The sequence below is a fragment of the Myodes glareolus genome, chromosome 12 (assembly GCF_982192425.1).
Source record: "Myodes glareolus chromosome 12, mMyoGla1.1, whole genome shotgun sequence".
Lineage (NCBI taxonomy): Eukaryota > Metazoa > Chordata > Mammalia > Rodentia > Cricetidae > Myodes > Myodes glareolus.
The window spans coordinates 31679511-31700926 of record NC_142037.1 but is presented as its reverse complement, the minus strand read 5'-3'; the positions used below and the strand labels follow the sequence as shown (position 1 = coordinate 31700926).

Here is a 21416-nt window from a genome sequence, read left to right as displayed (position 1 = left end):
CAGTGGGTCCAGTTTTCTCTGCTGCCATTGTGATAATATACACTGACAGCGCAACTTAGAAGAGAAGGGTTCACTTCCAAGTTGTTGTCCGTCACTGCAGGGAAGTCAAGCTGCAGGAGCCTGCAGCAGCTGATCGCATCCATGGGGAACGATTGCTCGCGTGCTTACTTCTGCAGTACAGGACCCAAACCTAGGGAATGGTACCACCCACACTGGATGTAATCAAGACATTCTTCTACAGTTAGGCCCACAGGCCAAGCTGATCTAGACAATCCCTCATTGACACTTTCTTCCCCGGAATAGCATGTTTTTAAGAAACTGTTCCCCAAATCGCAACAAAATTTTTGCTTAGTTTGGCTTGAGTGAAAAAATATTGAAACTTCCCACCCAAATTTAACAACAATGTCTCCTACCTCATGGCGCGTTATCTAACTGAGGTCTAACCACTGTGATAATCCCTTCCCTGTAGAAGTCAATGTAGAGAGCAACGGCAATGCCATCCACTGGGCAGAACAGCTGTGCAAAACACAGCAACATTCCTGTGTCCTACTGAGTGTCTTGCTGGCAGTCATTCTAAGACAACTAACCTCCACGGCTGACTCTTGTCTGCTTAATAAATTTTTTCCCAATTTGCCATCTCAAATTCCTGGGAATCTGAGATGTGTGTGTGTGTGTGTGTGTGTGTGTATGCGCACGTGCACATGCGTGTGCGTGCATGCATCAAAGAGACCTCTCCTTTATTATGTTTGCTTACTAACCCCAATAGTCAAAGCTATTAAAGCAGAGTCAGAGCATAAAATAGAAGCCATGAGTAAATGATACAAAAGTAATAACTTTAGCCATGTTCAGATACTAATTTTCCAGTCTGTTTTTAAAAATTAAAGATAAAGTTAATTGCTAGATATAGTGGTATATGCCTACAATCCCAGTACTGCAGGGGCAGGAATGGGAGCAGAAATACCAGGCATTCAGGGCCAGCTTTAGCTGAATGCCATTGAGGCTGGCGTAGACGAATGAGACTAAATCTCAAAATAGAAAAAAAAATATTGAGATCAGAAAGATTGTTGTGGAACAATTTTCTGTATTCTGTCAATTATATTTTAAATAAATGCTGATTGGCCAGTAGCCAGGCAGGAAGTATAGGCGGGACAATCAGACAGGAAGTAGAGGCGGGTCAAAGAGAACAGGAGAATTCCAGGAAGAAGGAAGCCCATCTCTCTGCAGTCCTGACCTGGCCACAGAGCATGCAAGATGCAACTGCCTCACGGAAAAAGGTACCAACCTACGTAGCTAACATAGATAAAAAATTATGGGCTAATATAAGTTATAAGAGTTAATAAGAAACCTGAGCTAATGGGTCAATCAGTTTATAGTTAATGTAGATCTCTGTGTGATTTCTTTGGGACTTAATGACTGTGGGAACCAGGCAGGACAGAAACCCTGACAACAAAAGATAGTTCAGCAATTAAGAGTGTTTGCTACTCTTCAAATGACCAAAGTTTAGTTCCCAACATCCACGTGGCCACTCACAAACATCTGTAATTCTAGCTCCAGGAATCTGATGCCCTCTTGTGGCCTCTGTGGGCATTACACTCATGCATCGCATGCACAGGCGCACACATACCTTCTCTTGAACAAACACAAAAACACACACATCCACAGAGAATTTTGTAAAAAAAAAAGTCTTTAAAATGTCTGTAAACTGTTATTGAGACATATATTATTGAAGCTGAAAAGTATCACATAAGACCAAAAGACCAAATCATAACTTCTGCTTATCCTACATCTTATATTATTTAGCCTTTGTCTACAAGAGCCAGGGACCACCTCATTGTCTCCACTGTGATGGACCCGATGGTATCAAAAGGATTTTATTTCCTACACAGCAAGCTCTGTCCTAGGAATAGAAACATTGAGGATGTAATACTTAGCAGGCAGTCAATCAGTATCCGGGCAAGTTAATCAGTAGGGTGGGCAAGAAGTGACTCGGTTTCTTTTTCCTGTTTGCCCAGATGAAAGGCGAGCATCTGTCTTCAGGCTCTATAATATGTTGCCATTAAAATGCCTGTCCACTATGAATAGATTCAGGAAGACTATACATGTGGTTTGCCTTTCAGGGCTGTGGCAACCAACCTCCACCATGCTGTGATCCCAGAACCTGTAGGCTGTCAGATGGTTCGGTGTGTGCTAATGGGCCGTGCTGCAGTAATTGTAATGTAAGAGCCTTTTCTTTTTTTAGAAGATTTTTTTCTTACTTTCTATGTGCATGGGTGTTTTGTCTGAGTACCATGCACGTGCCTGGTCCCACAGAGGCCAGAAAGAAGTGTAGGATTCCCTGAGCCTGGGTGACAGATGGTTGTAAGTTGTCATGTGGGTACTGAACACTGAACTTGGGTTCTCTGGACAAACAGCCAATGCTCTTAACCATAACCACTGAGCCATCTCTCCAGATCCAAGCCTTTTCTTTTAAAGAATGTTGACACTTAAATTCTGTTTTTGGCATTTGTCAGTGTTTTTTTTTAATATCACAGGTATTACTCTATTATCCTTTTCAAGATTAGCTTGTAATTTCTTTTTCCAAATTTACTATATCTCTCCTTTTTAATTCTTCCTTCATGCAACACACCCAGACCACAGTTTCCCCTCACTCCACTCCTTTCAGTCCCCCAACCCAACACACACACATGCTTACCCTCCTCTCAGATCCACGCCCCCTCCATTTCCCTTCAGAAAAGATCAGACCTCCTAGGGATATCAACCAAACATGGCATAACAAGATACAATAAGACCAGGCACAAGCCCTCATATCAGGGTTGGGTGAAGCAGCCCAGTAGGAGGAGAAGGGTCCCAAGAGCAGGCAAAACAGTCAGAGACACCCCCCACTCCCACTGTTAGGAGTCCCACAAAAACACCAACTTATAACCATAACCCATATGCAAAGGACCTAGTGCAGACCCATGCAGGCTCCATGAGTGCCACTTCAGTCTCTGTGAGCCCTTATGAGCCCTGCTTAATTAGTCCCAGTTAATTCTGTGGGTCATGTTCTCCTGGGGTGCTCGACCCTTACTGGTTTCTACAATCCTTCTGCCCCATCTTCTTCAGGATTCCCCAGGCTCCAAGGGGAGGGAACCAATGGAGGTCTACAGACATTTCTATTATTAAGAAATTAATTTTAAATCTTTCATCCTATTTGTGTGCATTTTCTACCAGAAATGTCAGAGTATTAGCAATAAAAGTCTTTCAACAATGAAAATTATTTTTCTTTTGCATTTCGATAATATTCCAAACATTCATGGATCATCCTTGAAAATTAAAACAAGGATGTATAGGTTGTATGAAATGACTGAAACAGAAATATTGTTCCTATTACACGTCATATATAGTCAAAATGTGCTACAAGCAGCACAAAATTTAATAGTGTATTTTTATTGTTTTTAAATTTCAAATATGTACAATATATTTAGATTATTTCTCCCCTCCTGCCTCCAACTCCCCCCACAACTATTCCACTCTCTTCCTAAGTCATGACTTGTTTATTTATTGTCGTTACATATATATTTACATGTAAATGAGTAAATATATAAATGCAACACACTGAGTTCATTTACTGTGTTTGTATATATCTTGTTAGGGTTGACCACTTGGCACTGGATAATCAGTTAGGTGGCTCATCCCCGGAGGAGACCAATTCGCCCTCTCTCAGGCGTCATTAATTGCCTGTAGCTCTTCATCTCGGGTGGAGCCCTAAGAGATCACCCATCCCTGCTGATGTGCCAGAAAGAGCATTTACTCCCACATGACGCATACAGTGCACAGCACACCAGCAGTTTCCAGGGTGCCTCTCTGCTCCTCTGCTGCCTTACTCAGTGTGATTCCTTTCCCCCTTCAGATGAAGCCCCAAGGGGAAGTCTGCAGGCCCCTCAACGGGGAGTGTGACCTGATAGAGTACTGCAACGGCTCGTCCCCGATGTGTGAGGAAGACTTCTTCATCCTCGACGGGCATCCGTGTGGAAATGATAAGTGGATCTGTCTTAATGGCTCGTGTCAGAATGGAGGAAAACAGTGCCGTGATCTATTTGGCTATGGTATCTTTAATCATTTGACTTTTCTGTTTAAGCATTTTCTGGGTGCTGAAAAGAAACAGATGAGCCTGTTTTGTTTGGTCTGTGGTACTGAGAATTGCATTTAGGGCCACACCTGCTGCATATGCTCTTGTTCCACCATCGGCATGCCCAGCCCCCGCCCACTTTCCCACACATTAGTTTTGAAGTAGTTTCTTGCTAAGTTTCCCTGGCCAGCCTTGAACTCACTCTGTGTCCCAGACAGGCTTTGACTTTGTGATTCTCCTGCCTCAGCATCCCAAGTAGCTGAGGTTACGAACCTGAACCACCAGACCCAGTTAAGAAATAGATGACAGGGGCTGGGTGGTGGTGGTGCATGCCTTTAATCCCAGCACTCAGGAGGGAGAGGCAGGTGGATCTCTGTGTGTTCGAGGCCAGCCTGGTCTACAGAGCAAGTTGCAGGACAGCCAGGGCTACATAGAGAAACACTGTCTCAAAGAGAAAAAGAAAGAAAGGAAGGAAGAAAGGAAGGAAGGAAGGAAGGAAGGAAGGAAGGAAGGAAGGAAGGAAGGAAGGAAGGGGGGAAGAAGGGGGGAAGAAGGGGGAAGGGGGAAGAAGGGGGGAAGAAGGGGGAAAGAAGGGAAGGGGGAAGGGGGAAGGGGGGAAGAAGGGGGGAAGGGGGAAGGGGGGAGGAAGGGGGGAAGGGGGGAGAAAAGGGGGAGAAAAGGATCCTGAATGAGAATCAATCTTTTGAGCAGAGAAAGGAGAATGATTCTATTGTCGGTTACTAATTACTCCACTGTCCTGGGGGTTCTGTGCTTTCTGAGAAACCATAACCCACAATGCACTGCTTTTCTCTTTTTTTGATCCAGATTGTCTTTGAGTTTTGTTTGTTTGGTTGGTTGGTATTTTTGTTTGTTGTTCTCTGAGTTTCTTGGAACAATGAACTAAGTGTTACGTTATCACACAGACCTAAAAAAAACCAAATAAATGTTTATATCTATTCATCTAGAATTGCCTCCATTTCTATCTTTGGTACTTTTGGGGGACTAATTCATTTTTATTTTAAGTATGTGGGCATTGGAAATCAAACCAAGACCTCTGAAAGAGCAACCCCAGTTCTTTACCCTCTCCCTACCTCATCTATTTCTGATACTTTTTTTCCCTTGTAGATTGTATCCTCTGTGCTATTTTTCCATGCATATGTCAAGATACTTGCACCATTATTTAAGTGCACCTAGCTGTCTTTGTTCTGTTCACTCCCGAGTGAAACTGCAGAAACTTCAAATTGCAGAGAGTTCAAAGTTGCTGCTAAACCTCCCCTCCCCCATGGTTGGTACTGAAAAGGCCTGCTGTGGACTGCACATCCTGCCGGTGCTGCCACCCGTGTTTCTGCTCCACTAGACCTAAGAGGCGAGGCCAGTCGTCCGGATTCATTTGCTGCTTGTTGATATTCATTGATATTATTGAGCACCAGTTAGAATTTGGAGAAGGATGTTCCCATGTGTCTCACCCATGGGATTCCAGGGTTTTCCACTGTGTGCTTTGGTGTATACACAGGCAGATAAGGAAGCATGATGCACCAAAGCCTTCTCTCCGTGAGCTGATCTCCTATCTTGCCCAGGTTTACTCTCGGGAGGAAACTGGACAGGAGCCCATGGAGTGTGACAGATCTAAAAACTGTCCCTGCAGCTGTGAAATATTCAGATTCTGCCTGCTTTCTAGTCCATAAGCAACAGTTTGCTGCTCTAACCAGGCTCAGAGTCTGCATTTCTTACCCACAACATAGTCAGCAAATTATTTCTGAGACAAAAGAAACCATCAACTTTGGGCTTCACTGGCATCTCTGTGCAACTCAACTCAGCACCTAGTGACGATCCAGGATGCTGTTGTGACGGGTCACTCTCCTCCAGTCAGGCAATGCAGGCATCAAAAGTCCCAGTCAGAGGTTTCAGCAAGCACAGAATGGATGGAGGTTGAAAATAGAAACTTTTCTCTAGGAAGTTTGGGTTTTAGAAGAATTGAAGCTAAGATGAATCAGAGATGAAAGTAATTGGTGAATAGTTTGATTGAAAAGACATTTGTGCAAAAAAGCCCACCTTTATTGACAGTAAGTCAATGATTTGTTTAAGAAACTGGCTTTCTTATTTACATGTATGGGTAATATTAGCATTACTTATTAGGCACTGTGCAGGAGACATCAAGTTTGAAGTATTTGACTGAAATGGTTTTGTGCCATCGTCCACAAGCCTTTATTTTCAATTTTATGTAAAGTTTGTTTTCTGTGCAATACATTCTGGACAATTTCAGAGCTTTGAAAGTGTTCATTACCTGTGTCAATGCAAAGGACCGAACATTCAATGCAACTAACACCTTTCTGCTTCCCTTCCAGAAGCCAACTTTGGTACAAATGAATGCTATGATGAGCTGAATTCCAAAACGGACATATCTGGGAACTGCGGGATCAGCCCCTCGGGGTACAAAGCCTGCGCACCTAAGTATGCCCTAAAAAATGTGACCACATTCTATCTCCTTACATTTGAAAATGTCACCAGTTACTTTCACATGGAAGAAAAATAACAGCTGACCATGAGGCCTGCCATGTTTAACCCAGTGACAGATGTCAGGAATGCCTGGAGAGGTTCCCTGCCATGTCCCAAACACCTGGGCTGTTGTCCCAGTTGAACTAATTTGTCTGTACCTGAATTCTTTTCTGTCTTTTGCCACTCGGTGTTTTATTTCTATGAAGATCCACTCATCAGCCATAAGTATTCAGTTTTTAACCTTTTTGAAAAATTTTTATGCTGTCTCCTTAATTCACGGCATACTTTTGTACTCTGGTTTTGGAAAGCAGTGACAGGTGGGTCCCAGGGACTCCTAGGTGGCCCTGTCTCACAAAACAAGGTGGAGAGGGACAGATAAAGACACCTGTCATTGGCCTATGGTCTCTCTACACAAGCGCACAGGAAGCTAGACCATCATACACAACATACACACTTACACAACACACACACAGTGGGTATTCTTCTTTGTACATTTCTGTTTATTTGCTTTATATGTGTGGGTGCATGCCTGATGCCTGCTGCCTGGTGAGGCTAGAGCAAGGATTACCCTTGTGAGTTACCAATGTGGATGCTGGGAATCAAACCCAGGTCCTCTGGAAAAGCAGCCAGTATTCTTAAGAACTGAGCCATCTCCCCAGCTCCAAGAATGGGCGTTCTTTATAGAGTTAAAATTAAAGTACAAGAAAGGGAAACATTAATGAAGAACCTGTGCAGCCCTGACCAAAGTGTTCCTAACATATGGTAATGAGCTATAGATTTACCTCAGGGCTGCCTCAAGCACCTGAGATTTGGCACCCTAGAAGCTTCCCAAGGATTTGGGCTTGTGGGGTTTTTTGTTTTGATTTGGTTTTGTTTTGTTTTATTTTGATTAAAAGGGTATCATGAGAAGATCTTTGCTGTAAAAGAAAATGCATGTTTTCAACTGGGCAGTGTTGGTGCACGCCTTTAATCCCAGCGCGTGAGAGTCAGAGGCAGGCAGATCTCTGTGAGTTCAAGACCAGCCTAGCCTGTAAGAGCTAGTTCCAGGACAGCTAGGGCTATTACACAGAGAAACTCTGTCTCAAAAAAACAAGAAACAAAAGGCAAAGCAAAAAAAGAAAGAAAGAAAGAAAGAAAGAAAGAAAGAAAGAAAGAAAGAAAGAAAGGAAAAAAGAAGAAAATGCATGTTTTCATGAAGTGGGGGTAATTTCATGTCTGTGTGTTTTAATAAATCCTATATGTGAAGAGGAAACATTAAACTGTTAAGGTTATAGCTGTGATTAGCAGAAAAGCCATACATGCATACTATCTAAGCCACAATTCACTATCTGGGCGATGGAATGTGGAATGATTACTAAATTGTGGCTTAGACAGTATGCATGGTGTGTGTGTGTGTGTATGTGCGTACGTATGCATGCATGTTGTGTTCAGACAGGATTTGCTGAAGGTGCCTGTGTTTTGTCTCCAAGTCTCATGGTTACAGATTTGCTCCGTAGACCGTGTCTCACCGTGCTGTCTGATCACCATGGTACTTCTCCCCCAAGTGCTTAACCTAGATCCTTTGGGTGGCTCAGCTCGGTTATTGGCATCCGTTGCCCACTGAGATTTCTGGTCTCAAAGTGATGCAGGCAGAGGGATGTCTATGATGTGTATCAAAGCAAGAAATGCTCCTCCAGCATCAGGGTTACTGGTTTTCATGGCCAGCCCTTCCAGGCTAAAAGAATAACACTTAGCTAAAAAGGGTGCAGCAGTGTGCCTAATAGACATAGTTTCTCCTCCCTTTCTTTCCTGAGTCTGCGTTCTTCCTGCGCATAAGTGCGCACCTGTTGTGCAAAGCCTCGGTCTCATCATACATGGGAGTCAGTTAGTTCAGAGGCAAAGAGGTGGCAGATAGTCAGCTTCCATTCTGACAAGCTAGCTGACTGGAGGGTGGAAGGAGAATGTCTTCAAAGACCATCTTGCCAGGAAGTTGATTTGAAAGCCACTTCTATAGGAGATGACTGTTCTTCCTGACAGGTATCCTCTCTATGTGGGGAGTAGGAAGATGGCATACTTTTTGTCCCCTGTTGGCTAGACCTTTCCATAGCTTTCTGGTCTACATTCTTGTTTGTTTGACCAACAGTTTTCACTTTTAGTATTATTCTTCTGTATCTAATGCCCCTTTATTGTTTTATATGCTTTTCCCTGCGTTTTTCTGCACTACCATTAGAGCATATATGCTTTTATTATTTTATCGTAATAATATGCATGATGTATGGTGCTTTTTGGATGTGGGCTTCAATATCTTATCAGTTGTTAAGCCAAAAAGAAAACCCAATCAGTCTGGTGACCAGGCAAATTGCTCATTTTTAAAAATTAGAATAAGCTTGGATTTGATTGTGTTTAAGGATCAAATACAGGTGACGACATCACAAATGGTAATGTAGCCAATGGAAGAGTTCACAATTAATTTGTTCATTTTTGTCAATAATCCAGAAAGGACTCTGTGTGTGTTATTCAAAATTAATTGCCAATTCCAATGATTAATTTAAATCCATTTGTCTTAGAAATTATATTAAAGTATTTCTCTATTAAAATAATGGTTTTCATTTATCTGTAAATTATAGTAACCGGAAGTGTGGGAAATTAATATGTAAATACGAAAGTGATAATTTAATTAAAATAAGAGCTGCCACTGTAATTTATGCCAATATAAGCGGGCACATCTGTGTTTCCCTGGAGTATGCCGCTAATCATAAAGACAGCAACAACATGTGGGTGAGAGACGGAACTGTCTGCGACGCCAACAAGGTAGGTGATCTCACCCCAGTAACTCCCCAGTGCTGTAAAGCATGATCTTCCCCAACAACTCCTCAGTGTTAATGTAGTGAGTACTTATGGATATGTATGCCTAGGAATGTGTTCTCTCAAAACGTAAGTATGCAATCAATGATGAAATTTGGAAAATAAGATCAAAACTCAAGGAATAAAATAGATAAAGCCATTGATCCTAAAAATTATGCTCTATCATTAGCGGTAATTTTAAAGAAATAAAATAATAATAATAATAATAAAGCCATTGATCCTGCACAGCTGCTGCTGCTACGGCTATCTCGTTGGCTACTTTTTGTGGAAGTCACACAAATTCCCAGAAGAGACAATCATGGGGTTCACCCTTGCGTTTCGTTACATTTTCAGAATGTTGCAGAAAGAGAGCACCTATGATGTGGTGACTTATCTTTTGGCATAATTATCTTAAATAATGGTGAAAATAAAGATTCCACAGAATAAAGCATTAAACAGACAAATCTAACTAGCACGTGATGGTTAGTTCTAACTGTCAACGTGCTGCCTGGGAAGAGAGTCTCTTCTGGGAAGAGGAATTATCCAGATCAAGTCGGTCCCAAGGGCGTGGGAGGTGGGGGTTGATTGTTAATTGATGTAGCAAGGGACAGCCCCCTGCAGGCGGCACCATTCCCTCGGCAGGGGGTCCTGAGCAATTTAATGACAAGGAGGACAAAATGAAAATCATGGTGTAGAATCATGGCCCAAACATGGGGCAGCTTGATGATGCTCCTTCCTTCCAGCCCTTAGACTCTGGTCACTTTTCTGGTAAGTTTTCCTCCATTTCTTAGGCTCTTTAGCCTCAGACACCCTGTCTGTAGGTTCATTCGTGCCTTCCTCCTCCTGCCCACATCTGCTGCAGTGAAGTTTCCATGCAGTGAGGTTTCCATGCAGTGAGTTTCCCATACAGTGAAGTTCCCATGCAGTAAGGTTTCTATGCAGTGAGGTTCCCATGCAGTGAAGTTCCCATGCAGTGAGGTTCCCATGCAGTAAGGTTCCCATGCAGTGAGGTTCCCATGCAGCGAAGTTTCCAGTCCCCTTAGTATGTTCTCGAGAACTAGAACTTCTGTGTGGTACCCTTTCCAGTTTGATCTTGGTTTCTAGTCTTCTTTGTTCTGACGTCACTCTCCTGCTTTATTCGAGTTCTTCAACTGTGTTTCCCTTTAGGGATTTTTGAGGTTGTTAATTACATTTATAAAACTAATTTGTTCCCTTCTATCAAAAAGACTTTTCTGTTTTCTTTTTGTTCTTTTTGTTCCCTATGATTTTTGTTGTCGTTGTTGCAGATTAGGTGTCTGAAAAATCTGCTTCTTTGGGTGTTTGAAGACTGGCTCAGTATTGAGAATGCTTTTGATAATCATTTTAATCTCATTCTTACATAATAATTATGTATATTATGGGCACAATGTGCTATTTTTGAACCCTGGAAACACTTCTGCAGTGATCAATCAGAGCAGTCAGCATATCTATCCTTTAAGTATTTATGGTTTCTCATTTGACACACGTGCCGCGTTGTATGTAGTTCCCTAGCCTCCTTCTTCTACAGTACAGTACCAGCTTGCTCTCCTTTCCTAACTGTAACATTACACCTGTTAGCAAACCTTTCTTCATCTCCCCGCCCCCACCCATTCGCATCCAGTCCCTCAGAATTCTCTAATTCTACTTGAAGTCACATAATGATGATGTCACACAACACCCTATAAGCTCTTCCATGTTGCCACAAACAGCATTCTGCTTTTGTGGCCAAATAACAATTTCAATATGCATTTTCTATATTATTTATGATAATTTATAATTGGTTGATTTTCAACAATTTATAATAATTACATCGATACATTTTTCTCATGCAGCATATATGCCACATTTTATCTACCTATCTATTGGAGACAGTGAAACCGGTGATATCTCTTGGCCATTATGAATAATGATGCAATAAACAAGACAGGGCAGGACAGTGTAGGTGCCTCGTCAGCAGCCTAACTTTATTTCCTTTGTGTGTGTACCTACCTATTGGAGCCCAGGATAACTCTAAATCTTTCTCTTGTTGATTTACTTCAAGGACTCTCCACACACTTTGTGTAAGAACTATATTAGTTTACATTCCTACCCACAGGACTGAGAGTCCCCCTTTGGCCACACCCTTGCTGGTATGTGTGTTGGGGTGTTGTTTTTTGGATTTTTGCCATATTGCCAATAGCCAGCTTAACTGGGACAGTGTGATATTTCAAGATGGTTTTTATCTTAAGAGAGTATGGAATGCTTTTAACTAAGTGACGAATGCAGCTGACATATCAGGCCCCTTATCCATCCTAGGTTTGCATGAACAAAGAATGTGTAGAAGCTACTACAGTCTTGAATTATGACTGCACCCCGAGAGACAACTGCAACAACCACGGTGTAAGTGGCTGACCCGAGAGTGAGAAAGGCCAGCCCCCCAAACTGCTCAGGAGAGCCAGGGCTCCGTCCTCACCCCTAAAACTGCCCCCCGCCCCGCCTGCTGCCCTTCGTCCCAATAAGAAACCACACAGGAAAATGGATATTATCTGACATAGACTCGTTTGCATATTTCCTGGTGTAAATGAACCCAGCTGCCGGTCTTAGCCTGTGACTTTATGCCGTTTCCAGGTATGTAACAACAAGAAGCATTGCCACTGTATGGCCTCATACTTACCTCCAGATTGTGTGAATACACAGGACGAATGGCCTGGCGGGAGCATTGACAGTGGCAATCAGAAACGAGCTAAGTCGAACCCTGGTAAGTCTTCCTAAGGAGTAGAAAGCGTAATTAAAACATTGTGGGACAGGGGAAGTAAAGTGCTTGTCTCACAAACATGAGGACTGGAGTTTCGTCCCAAGAACTCACGTCAAAATACTGCGGTGGCACAAACTTGGAATTCTGCCACTTGGGAGGCAGAGACAGGAGCCAGTCTAGATTAGCTGGTAACCTTCGGGCTAGTGAGAGATACAGAAGCTAAGGAGTTGAGAAACTGAGCAAGACACTTACCATCTACCTTTGGAACACACACACACACACACACTACTAAGAATGTTAAGTAAGTCAGTCTACAGTGGCCATAGCAAGGTTCAAAATAGAGAAAAGTCGGCCAAAGAGACCCATAGTTGTGGCCTTAGTGGACTTTTTTTTTTTTTAATCCAACACTCAGGAGTTTACATTGAAAGAATCCTGTCTTGTGAACTTGACATGCTGAGAAGTATGTAAGTTCTGGGCTCAAGTCTACTACCAGGAAGAAACAGGCTGGCAAAGCCACCAGGTGTGACCAGGAATTGTCAACCAAAGGGTAGAACCAAGAAGCCAGAGTCAAAAGTTCTCTGAGAATTTGAAGGTTATGGTTAAGAAACTGTAGCACTAATAATAAAAACCCAGAGACAGATATTGGGGTTTAACCTAAAGGTCAGAAAAAGCAAAACAGCCGGCCGCTGACTCTCGCCTCTACCTCAGACTGAAATGGTGATCCTGCCACCATGAATCCTCAGACTGAGACTGAGTGAGACCTGTTTCCTCCTGTTTTATATTCCTCTCTAGTTCTGGGATTAAAGGTGTGTGCCACCACCACCGCCCGGCCTCTGTGGCTGACTAGTATGGCTGCTTTGCAAACCTTCAGGCAAGCTTTGTTTATTAAAACACAAATAATACAGCACTATAAGAAACCCACCACAAAAAAAAATCAGAAAGTAGGCCCAGATGCTTTCCAAGATGAACTGAGATATATTTTTGCAAAGAAAATATAGCACTGAGGAAAACATAGCCCTGATCACAAATTCAGACGCACAAACCAGCGATGACAGCAAAATCGCAATCGAGCGTCCTTTGTCACTGCGCACGTGAGAGTCTTCAACGTGAAGCTAGCTCATAGTGTGTAGCTGTCTGTATCCAAAGTTAAAATTCCAGACCAGGCCTAGGGATAGATTATCATGATAGAAAACTTAGATAGCACATATAAGACCCCGAGTTCAACCCCAGAGGTACCACCATGAAGGAATAAAAAAACAATACCAATGGGTGTCTACTGTAACACTGCCAACCTGTGTCGTTCACGATAGCAACAAAATTCAAATTGGCAAAAGACAAAAATGGCACTCCTTGCCCTAACTCCTGAGGATTCTGTTGTATTTGCTTTGAGATACTCTTTAAGGTAAAGCCAGAAGAATCAAGTTTGAGCAAGGCATGATTTCCAAATGGCCTGCATTTCCTGTGAAAAGCATGGTATCTTTTCCACCAAACTTCATGCTCGTGATAGTTGTACAGCAGAACTGTATTTCAGCTTTCCCATCTTGTTTTTCAGTTTGCTTAGAGCAGGTCCAACAACCAGCCATGTTTCCCTGTGAGTTCTCAGATGGAGAAGCGTGATCGCCTGTGTGTGGTGGTTTGTGTAGGTATGGCTCCCATAGACTCTTGTGTTTGAATGTTTGGCCTATAAGGAGTGGCACTTTTGGGAGGTGTGGCCTTGTTGGTGGAGGTGTGGCCTTACTGGAGAAAATATGTCACTGTAGAAGCAGACTTTGAGGACTCAGAAGCTCACTCAGTCTCCTTCTACTGCCTTCAGATCAAGAATGCAGAACTCCTACAGCACCATGTCTGCCTGCACACTGCCATGCTTCAAGCCATGATGATAATGGACTAAATCTCTGAACTCTAAGCCAGTCCCAATGAAATGTTTTCCTTTATAAGAGTTGCTGTGGTCATGGTGTCTCTTCACAGCGACAGAAACCCTAACTAAGACACTGTGCTTTTTGGAATGACTCAAACTCTCTCAAAACCGAAACTTCTGTCCTGCTGCTGTCATGGAGTTATATATAAACCAACAGACTTGGAGAGGTTTCTGAAAGTGTCCAAAGCCACCTTTAAAAAGACGCAGCACCATACAACCATACTTGGGTCACCTGAAGGTACTGTAATCACACACCTTTAAGACCAAATTGTCTCCCAGGAAAGCTAATTATCTAATGAGGGTGATCATGCTATGATGTCTTTTAATAACAATTGCGTGACTCCCATGCTGATTTAACATAGGAAGGCTTTCCCTCTAACCATATCAACCTAGCCTGGAGACATCAGTAGAATCACTGCACTCACAATGGCCTTCTGATAGCAGGTGCCAGCCTTTTGCCTGAGGCACAAGGAACCACAGGATCTCACAATCTTTCGTCATTTTAAGTTATGCTGCCCCTTCAGCAGCACCCTGTTATGGACTCTCTCAGCAATGTCCTTTTGTCACCGACCCCAGCCTCTCAAACTAAGGACCCCTATCAGCAACAAGGATTCTCCAAAGAAGGTTAGCATCCACCCTGGCGCATAGAGTGTTGGACCAACAGCAAAGACTTGAGCGATTTGCCTCCTCGAGGGCAATTGCCACGGATTCTGCCCAAGTTCAGGTGCCCAGAGTTCCATGTGGAGCAGGAGCCAGGCCAGAGATAGAGGAGTCAGAATCCCTGGTAGTGCAGACAGTTTGTACCACTGCACAGTCCTCGGGGAGATGATGAGCAGTCAGACCCCAAGAAGAAGCTGAGATGGACAAGGGCAGAAAAGCACCTTAGTTTTGGAGATCCCTGAGAGCAAGAGCAGAGAAGCCAGGTTCCCTACCTCCCAGCCAGTCATCAGAAAAGGAATGGCTTCATCTTCTGTGAAGATGTGAAGTCTTCTGTGAAGACTTGGAAAAGGGAAAAGAAACTCTGTCTATCCTGGCAGAGTGTGTGACTTATTCGGAACTCCCAGTCTCCTCTGTCTCTTACAGCTTCATTACAGATGTTCACCACCATCAACCAGACCATGAGATGTTCTTAAAACAGCAACTAGTACGATCCTTGGCACTGCAGAATAAGAGAGAGAGAGAGAGAGAGAGAGAGAGAGAGAGAGAGAGAGAGAGGAGACTGAGCTTCCTCACCTGCCACAGAGCAACGAAGAGACTGCAGACGATGATCTGGTCAATTTGATAAAGGGTATCAGAAAATTGAAACCAACACATTTTATAATTAGCAATATTCATCTTCTCATAAAATTAAGAGCAAACACCAAAGTCTGCTGTCATGATACATATTCAGTATGTTTCCTATGTCATAGCCCTTAAACTTAGGAAAGAACAGGAAAGGAACAGAAAGACTAGAAAGGATGATGTGATGTTGCTTTCATGTGTGTGATACAATTAACCACAGGGAAAATCATAACAGATCTGAAGAAGTAAAAAGCACTTCTCGAAGGTCTCGCTGTGTAGCCCTGACTGGCCTAGAACTCAATGTGGCCATGTTGGCCTTGAACTCACAGAGATTCTCCTGCCTCTGCTTACCAAGTGTTTCAGTTAAGGCACAGCACCACACCTGGTATATATATATCTTCTAAGCAATTTGCTTTTATTGTTTTTTTTTAAATCCTGTGGGTGTATGTACGCTGGGGCAGGGATTACATGCATTTGAGTCCAGGTATTTTCAGAGATCAGAGGTATTGAATCGCCTGGCTGTTGTGAGCCAACCAATATTGATGCTCTATGAAGTGGACAGTTTATCTAAATATGAGAACTAAACCTATACATATTCTGGAAAACGTCTTTGAAAAACAATTTGTAAGAAAGGACATGAAAATATGCTGATGCTGAGGTAAAAACAAAACAAAACATAATTTAGACCTAAAAATATATGTACAACATTTGTTTTTAACCAGAAATAAGAGTTTGAGAATTCCTCACTGGTAACTTGGATCACACTTCAATTCCTTTGACCAGAGACTGCCTGGAATAGAAGAGTCTCCAAGGCAAAGCAAGGAGCATGGGCGGGGGAGATGGCTCAGTTGTTAGCTGCTCTTCTAGACAACCTGAGTTTGGTTCCTAGTACCCACATGGTGGCTCACAACCATCTGTAATTCCAGTTCCAGAAGATCCAACACCCTCTTCTGACCTTCTCAGCCACCAGTCACACACATGGTACACATACCTACATACATACAGATAAACACTTATGCACAAGAAAATTTTAAAATCCTTTAAAAATATACATACGAAAAGAAAAGCAAGGAACAGGACTTTTACACAAGGATGTGGAGAGTTTGAACGTGGGGCTTCTGGTGCCATTGTGTTATCTACGTTATATACAGTTAATTATATATAATTATAAAGTTTATATATAAATTATATGTAATTATAAAGGGTTTTTTTTGTTTTGTTCCTGTTATTGTTGTTGTTTCAAGACAGGGTTTCTCTGTGTGTGGTCCTGGCTGTCCTGGAACTCGCTTGGTAGACCAGGCTGGTCTCGAACTCACTGAGATCCGCCTGCCTCTGCCTTCCAAGTGCTGGGATTAAAAGCATGCGTCCCTACCATCTGGCTGAATTACAAACTTTTAAATAGTGTAACATGTTTGTTCCAATGACAGCCGCACACAGCAGCGTTGTTGTTTCAGTCCTGCCTTCTAACCCCTCGTACTTTTCTCTGCTAGCAAAGCACTACGTTACAAGTGTTTACCGCTCCAAGCCTACCCGATGGCCGTTTTTCTTGATCATCCCTTTCTACATTGTGATCTGCGTCCTGATCGCCATACTGATAAAAATCCATTTCCAAAGGAAAAAATGGAGGACCAGTGACTTCTCAAGCGATGAGTGTGTAGATTTCACACCTGTTTTCTTACTTTCATCATTAGTTGGTATCATGGATTAGTAATGGTATCAAGATAGATGTAGCTAGGAACTCAGATTTAACTTTTGTCCTTTGTGTGAAAACTGAGTACTTAATGTATTAATGATAACTAGAATGAATAATCGGGTTTTTTAACGATTGGTTTTAATCTTATAAAAAAAATAGTAGGTATAAAAGTGCCACAGAGATATCTGTTGTTTTTTGTGCTACTAAGAAAAAAAGTCAAAAAAAAATCACTCACACACACGTACACACACACACACACACACACACATTGGCCTCTTTAAGGATAAAAGCGAATGAAAATTGCTCTCTCCCACCTACTAAAATTATTATCAAATATGCATTAAACGTTACTTAATTTTTACTGTTTCTGTATTGTAAAGAGTTCTTATTGTTATTTTGAAAAATTGACCAAAAAAAGTTCAGGAAAATAGTTTTACCTTTTATTTAGTTTTGACCTTTTTTAAATATACATAAATGGAGAACTAAACAGCCAAAGGTGAAAGGTAAAGAATTATGTAGATTACTATGACTAAAAGACATAACACCAGAGGAGTAGCGCACACTGTAGCGAAAGGACCAAGAGTTCAAGGGCTGCCTGGTCTACTTAGTGAGTTCCAGCCTAGCCCTCAAGTGCATAGTGAAAGGAACTGCCTCAGAAAGAAAATGCAGGAGGGTGGTATGGGCTGGGGAGCTATCTCAGTGTGTTAAGTGCGCACACACAAGCGTGAGAACCTCCTTCACCCTCAGCACCTACATAAAAGCTGGGCAGACAGCGTGCACCTGACACCCAGCACAGTGGGATATAGACCGGTTCCCTCTCTAGTTCACTCTTAGCTGGCTCTCTCACACAGCCCAAGCTCACCTGCCTCGAGATGGTGCTGGGCCCTCCCACATCAATCAAGACATTCTCACAGAATGGCCATAGGCCATTCTTCAAGTGGAATTCCCTCTTCCCACGTGACTCGAAGTTATCCAGTTGACAGTAAACACCAAGCAGACCACAGGAATGGGACAATAAACTAGTAAACTCAACAGCGATGGATAAAGGTGACGGTGAATGGTTGCAAAAGCTCACAGGCAATTTAGCCATTTAAAAATGTTAAGAATCCAAGAGTAGGCTCAACCTAGAAACATTGTATCCCTGTCTCTAAGTGATTGTCTCTGTCTCTAATTCTATAGGCAATTTGAAAGTGAAACTGAGACCAAAGACTAGTCTGGACAGCAAAGAGTTCCACGTTGTCATGGTGAGTCTCCAACTTTGGAAAGGGGAGAAGGAAGAAGAAAAATGTACTGGGTGTAAAGAGCAATAGTCATGTAGTTTGTTCTATATAACCCAAACAACTAACGACTACTTTGCCGTATTGTAATTTATATCAATAATATGAGAATGTTATAAATTATGAATAATATCACAATCGATCACTGAAAAAGAACCTGCAGGCTGGGGAAGTAACGCAGTCTTGAAGGCACAAGGTCCTGATTTCTGTAGGCAGAACCCATACTGCAAGCTGGATGTGACAGCACAGCTTGTCACCCCAGCCCTGAGGGCAGGGATGGGACAGGCAGGCAGATCCCTGAGGCTCATGGCCAAGTCATTCTAGCCGACAAGGTGAACAGCACCTGAGAAACACCAGCCAAGGTTGATCGCTGGCTTCCACATGCGTGTGCACATCTGTGCATGGGTATATAAGTCCACCTGCATCTACACCCATGCACACAAGTACACATGCACACAAACATGCACACAAGTACACATGAACACACAAAAGTACATATTCACACATACACACACATGCACACAACTACACATGCGCACATACACACACAATTTCTAGCAAGAGTCAGGTCTGGCGGTGTCAGCCTGTAATCCCGGATTTTGGGTGGTAGAGATAGGTTCAAGAGTTCAAATTAATTCTCTACTACATAGAATTCAAGGCTAATGCTAGCATAGGATACATCAGACTCTGTCTCAAAATTTAAAAAAAAAATCAAATACATTTTCCATTACATCCTTTAGAATTCTGAGTTCAGCCAGGTGGTGGTGGTACATGCCTTTACTCCCATAATCCCAGTACTTGGAAGGCAGAGACAGGTGGGTCTCTGTGAGCTCGAGGCCAGACTGGTCCACAGAGCAAGTTCCAGGACAGTCAGAGATGTTACACAGAGAAACCCTGTCTCAAAAAAAAAAAGAAAGGAAGGAAGGAAGGAAGGAAGGAAGGAAGGAAGGAAGGAAGGAAGAAAGAAAGAAAGAAAGAAAGAAAGAAAGAAAGAAAGAAAGAAAGAAAGAAAGAAAGAAAGAAAGAAAAATTTTTAAAAGGACTGGAGAGATGGCCTGGCTGTTTGGAGCACTGACTGCTCTTCCAGAGGTCCTGAGTTCAATTTCCAGCAACCATATGGTGGCTCACAATCATTTGTAATGAGATCTGGTGCCCTCTTCTGGTCTTCAGGCATACATGCAGACAGAATACTATATATAGTGTATTTGCTGCACAGTTTAACCTGGTTAGCTCTGTGCGTGACTCTTCTCCTGTATGTGTTCTTTCAGAGTAATTCTCTTCAGTGGGCAGAAAACAAGTGGGAAAGAACAAATATGCATTATCTGATTGCCTGGAAGTCAAGCCTGCATATCGTGGTTTCTATCTGGCCAGAAATCATATCTCTCCATACACATGTATGATATATATCTGTGTATATAATTCCAAAAATGATTTGCCTGTAAAGAATGTAAGATTATGAACTTTGTATTATACTTGAAATTTTGCCCTACTTCTTCTGGTGGCCGGTAGGCATAAGTCATGTTATCTAGTAGGAATGTTTCAGGGAAGGCTCTAATAAAATAAGTGTGGTACCCTGACTCAAGCGTGCCTGCCCTGCATTTAGAGTGCAGTGGAAATGCTGCCATGTTGAAGTCTGAGGGTCCATAGCAGCCCAAAGATGATGCTCAGCAGGCACTCTGGCACGTGGTGTGTATAAATGCTACACGCGGAAGTATGTGCCGCTTCAAAGGGAAGGATGAAAACACACGCAGACAGGAGTCTACCCAAGGAAGAGGGTCTTGAACCCTGGCAGCCTCTGTGGAGACAAAGGAGAGAAACATCAGAGGTCAAAGGGTCAGTTTAAGGGGAAAATAAAATAATAAGTCTGTTTTCCAACTGTTCCTGAAATCCTGGGAACGGAACACAAGGCCAGGCAAATACTGTGCCACCCAGCCCCTTTGAGTTTTAATGTACCTTCACCATACATGAAACAAATTGTAGCCCAGACAGAAAAACCATTCAATTTAGCAAGAAATTCAAATAATGTATTAACAAAAGTAGTCTAGTTGACTTATGGAACTCTGACAACAGGAAAATCTGTACTGAAAATCTCATGCATGCATGCATGCATGTATATATGTTTATGTATGCATGTATGTATATGTGTATGTATGCGTGTATTGTGTGTGCAAGTGTGTATTATGCATGTATTATGTATGTGTTATGCATGTATGTATATATGCATTTATGTATGTGTATGTGTGTGCATGTATGTATGTATACATATACATGTGTGTGTGTAGTATGGATGTATTACAAAGTTTGATCTATCATGTGGAATATTCTAGATCATATTTTTTGACTAAACTTAAGGTAAATTCATGGGGATGCCCATCATGATAGGAACTGGTCTAGCATGCTCTTGTGATTCACCCCCAGCACAGAAATAACTGAACACAGGGAGGGAGAGGCAGGAGGATTAGAAGCTCACAGTTGTGTTTTGGTGAGTTTGAGACTAGCCTGTGCTACATGAGATCCTGCCCCCCACACACATTTAAAAAAAAAGAAGAAAAAGGATAAATTTCAGATAAATATATGATACAATGCTTGAATCCCCTAAGTATTTGAGACAAGCAATACATTCATAAATCTATGAATTAAGAAGACCATTTAGTGGGACTTTAAGTGCATTTGAACTGTGTCTTTTTAAATATTACTGAAAATGTGTGATGTAGTTAGGTCTTAAGCTTAGAAGGTATCTAAGCTATTTGAATGTATCTAAGGAATTGAAAAGGAAATTTTTAAAGAATTTACTCTTTTGTGTACATATAAAAGTGTGCAATATACACCCATATATGTATGTGTGTTTACCTGTGTGAACACGTGTGTTCGGGTGCACAAATGTGTACATGTGTATGGAAGCCAGAGACTGACCCAGGTAGGTGTTGCTATGATTTTTGGTGGCGTGGGTGACCCTGGCAGGTCCCACTACAGTGGGAGAGGCCACAGCAGGTAGGAGAGACAGATGGATAAACCATGCAGAGAGAGCTTGGGTATAGAGTTTATTTAGTAAGTATTGGACAGAGGAA

The 21416-nt window shown here is 42.3% G+C and overlaps 1 protein-coding gene across 1 annotated transcript in view; it reads left to right on the top strand.

Annotated features, from left to right (window-relative positions):
- Adam2 (ADAM metallopeptidase domain 2) overlaps window positions 1-19925 on the top strand; it is a 43602-nt gene extending 23677 nt beyond the window's left edge. Inside the window, exons 13-21 of the mRNA XM_048422185.3 lie at window positions 2118-2216; window positions 3890-4085; window positions 6454-6559; window positions 9211-9394; window positions 11741-11824; window positions 12053-12182; window positions 16869-17028; window positions 18251-18315; window positions 19617-19925. Of these exons, the coding sequence (XP_048278142.3) occupies window positions 2118-2216; window positions 3890-4085; window positions 6454-6559; window positions 9211-9394; window positions 11741-11824; window positions 12053-12182; window positions 16869-17028; window positions 18251-18284 (993 nt within the window). The 3' untranslated portion in view covers window positions 18285-18315; window positions 19617-19925. The remainder of the gene's footprint in view (window positions 1-2117; window positions 2217-3889; window positions 4086-6453; window positions 6560-9210; window positions 9395-11740; window positions 11825-12052; window positions 12183-16868; window positions 17029-18250; window positions 18316-19616) is intronic.
- Window positions 19926-21416: the final 1491 nt, after the last annotated feature.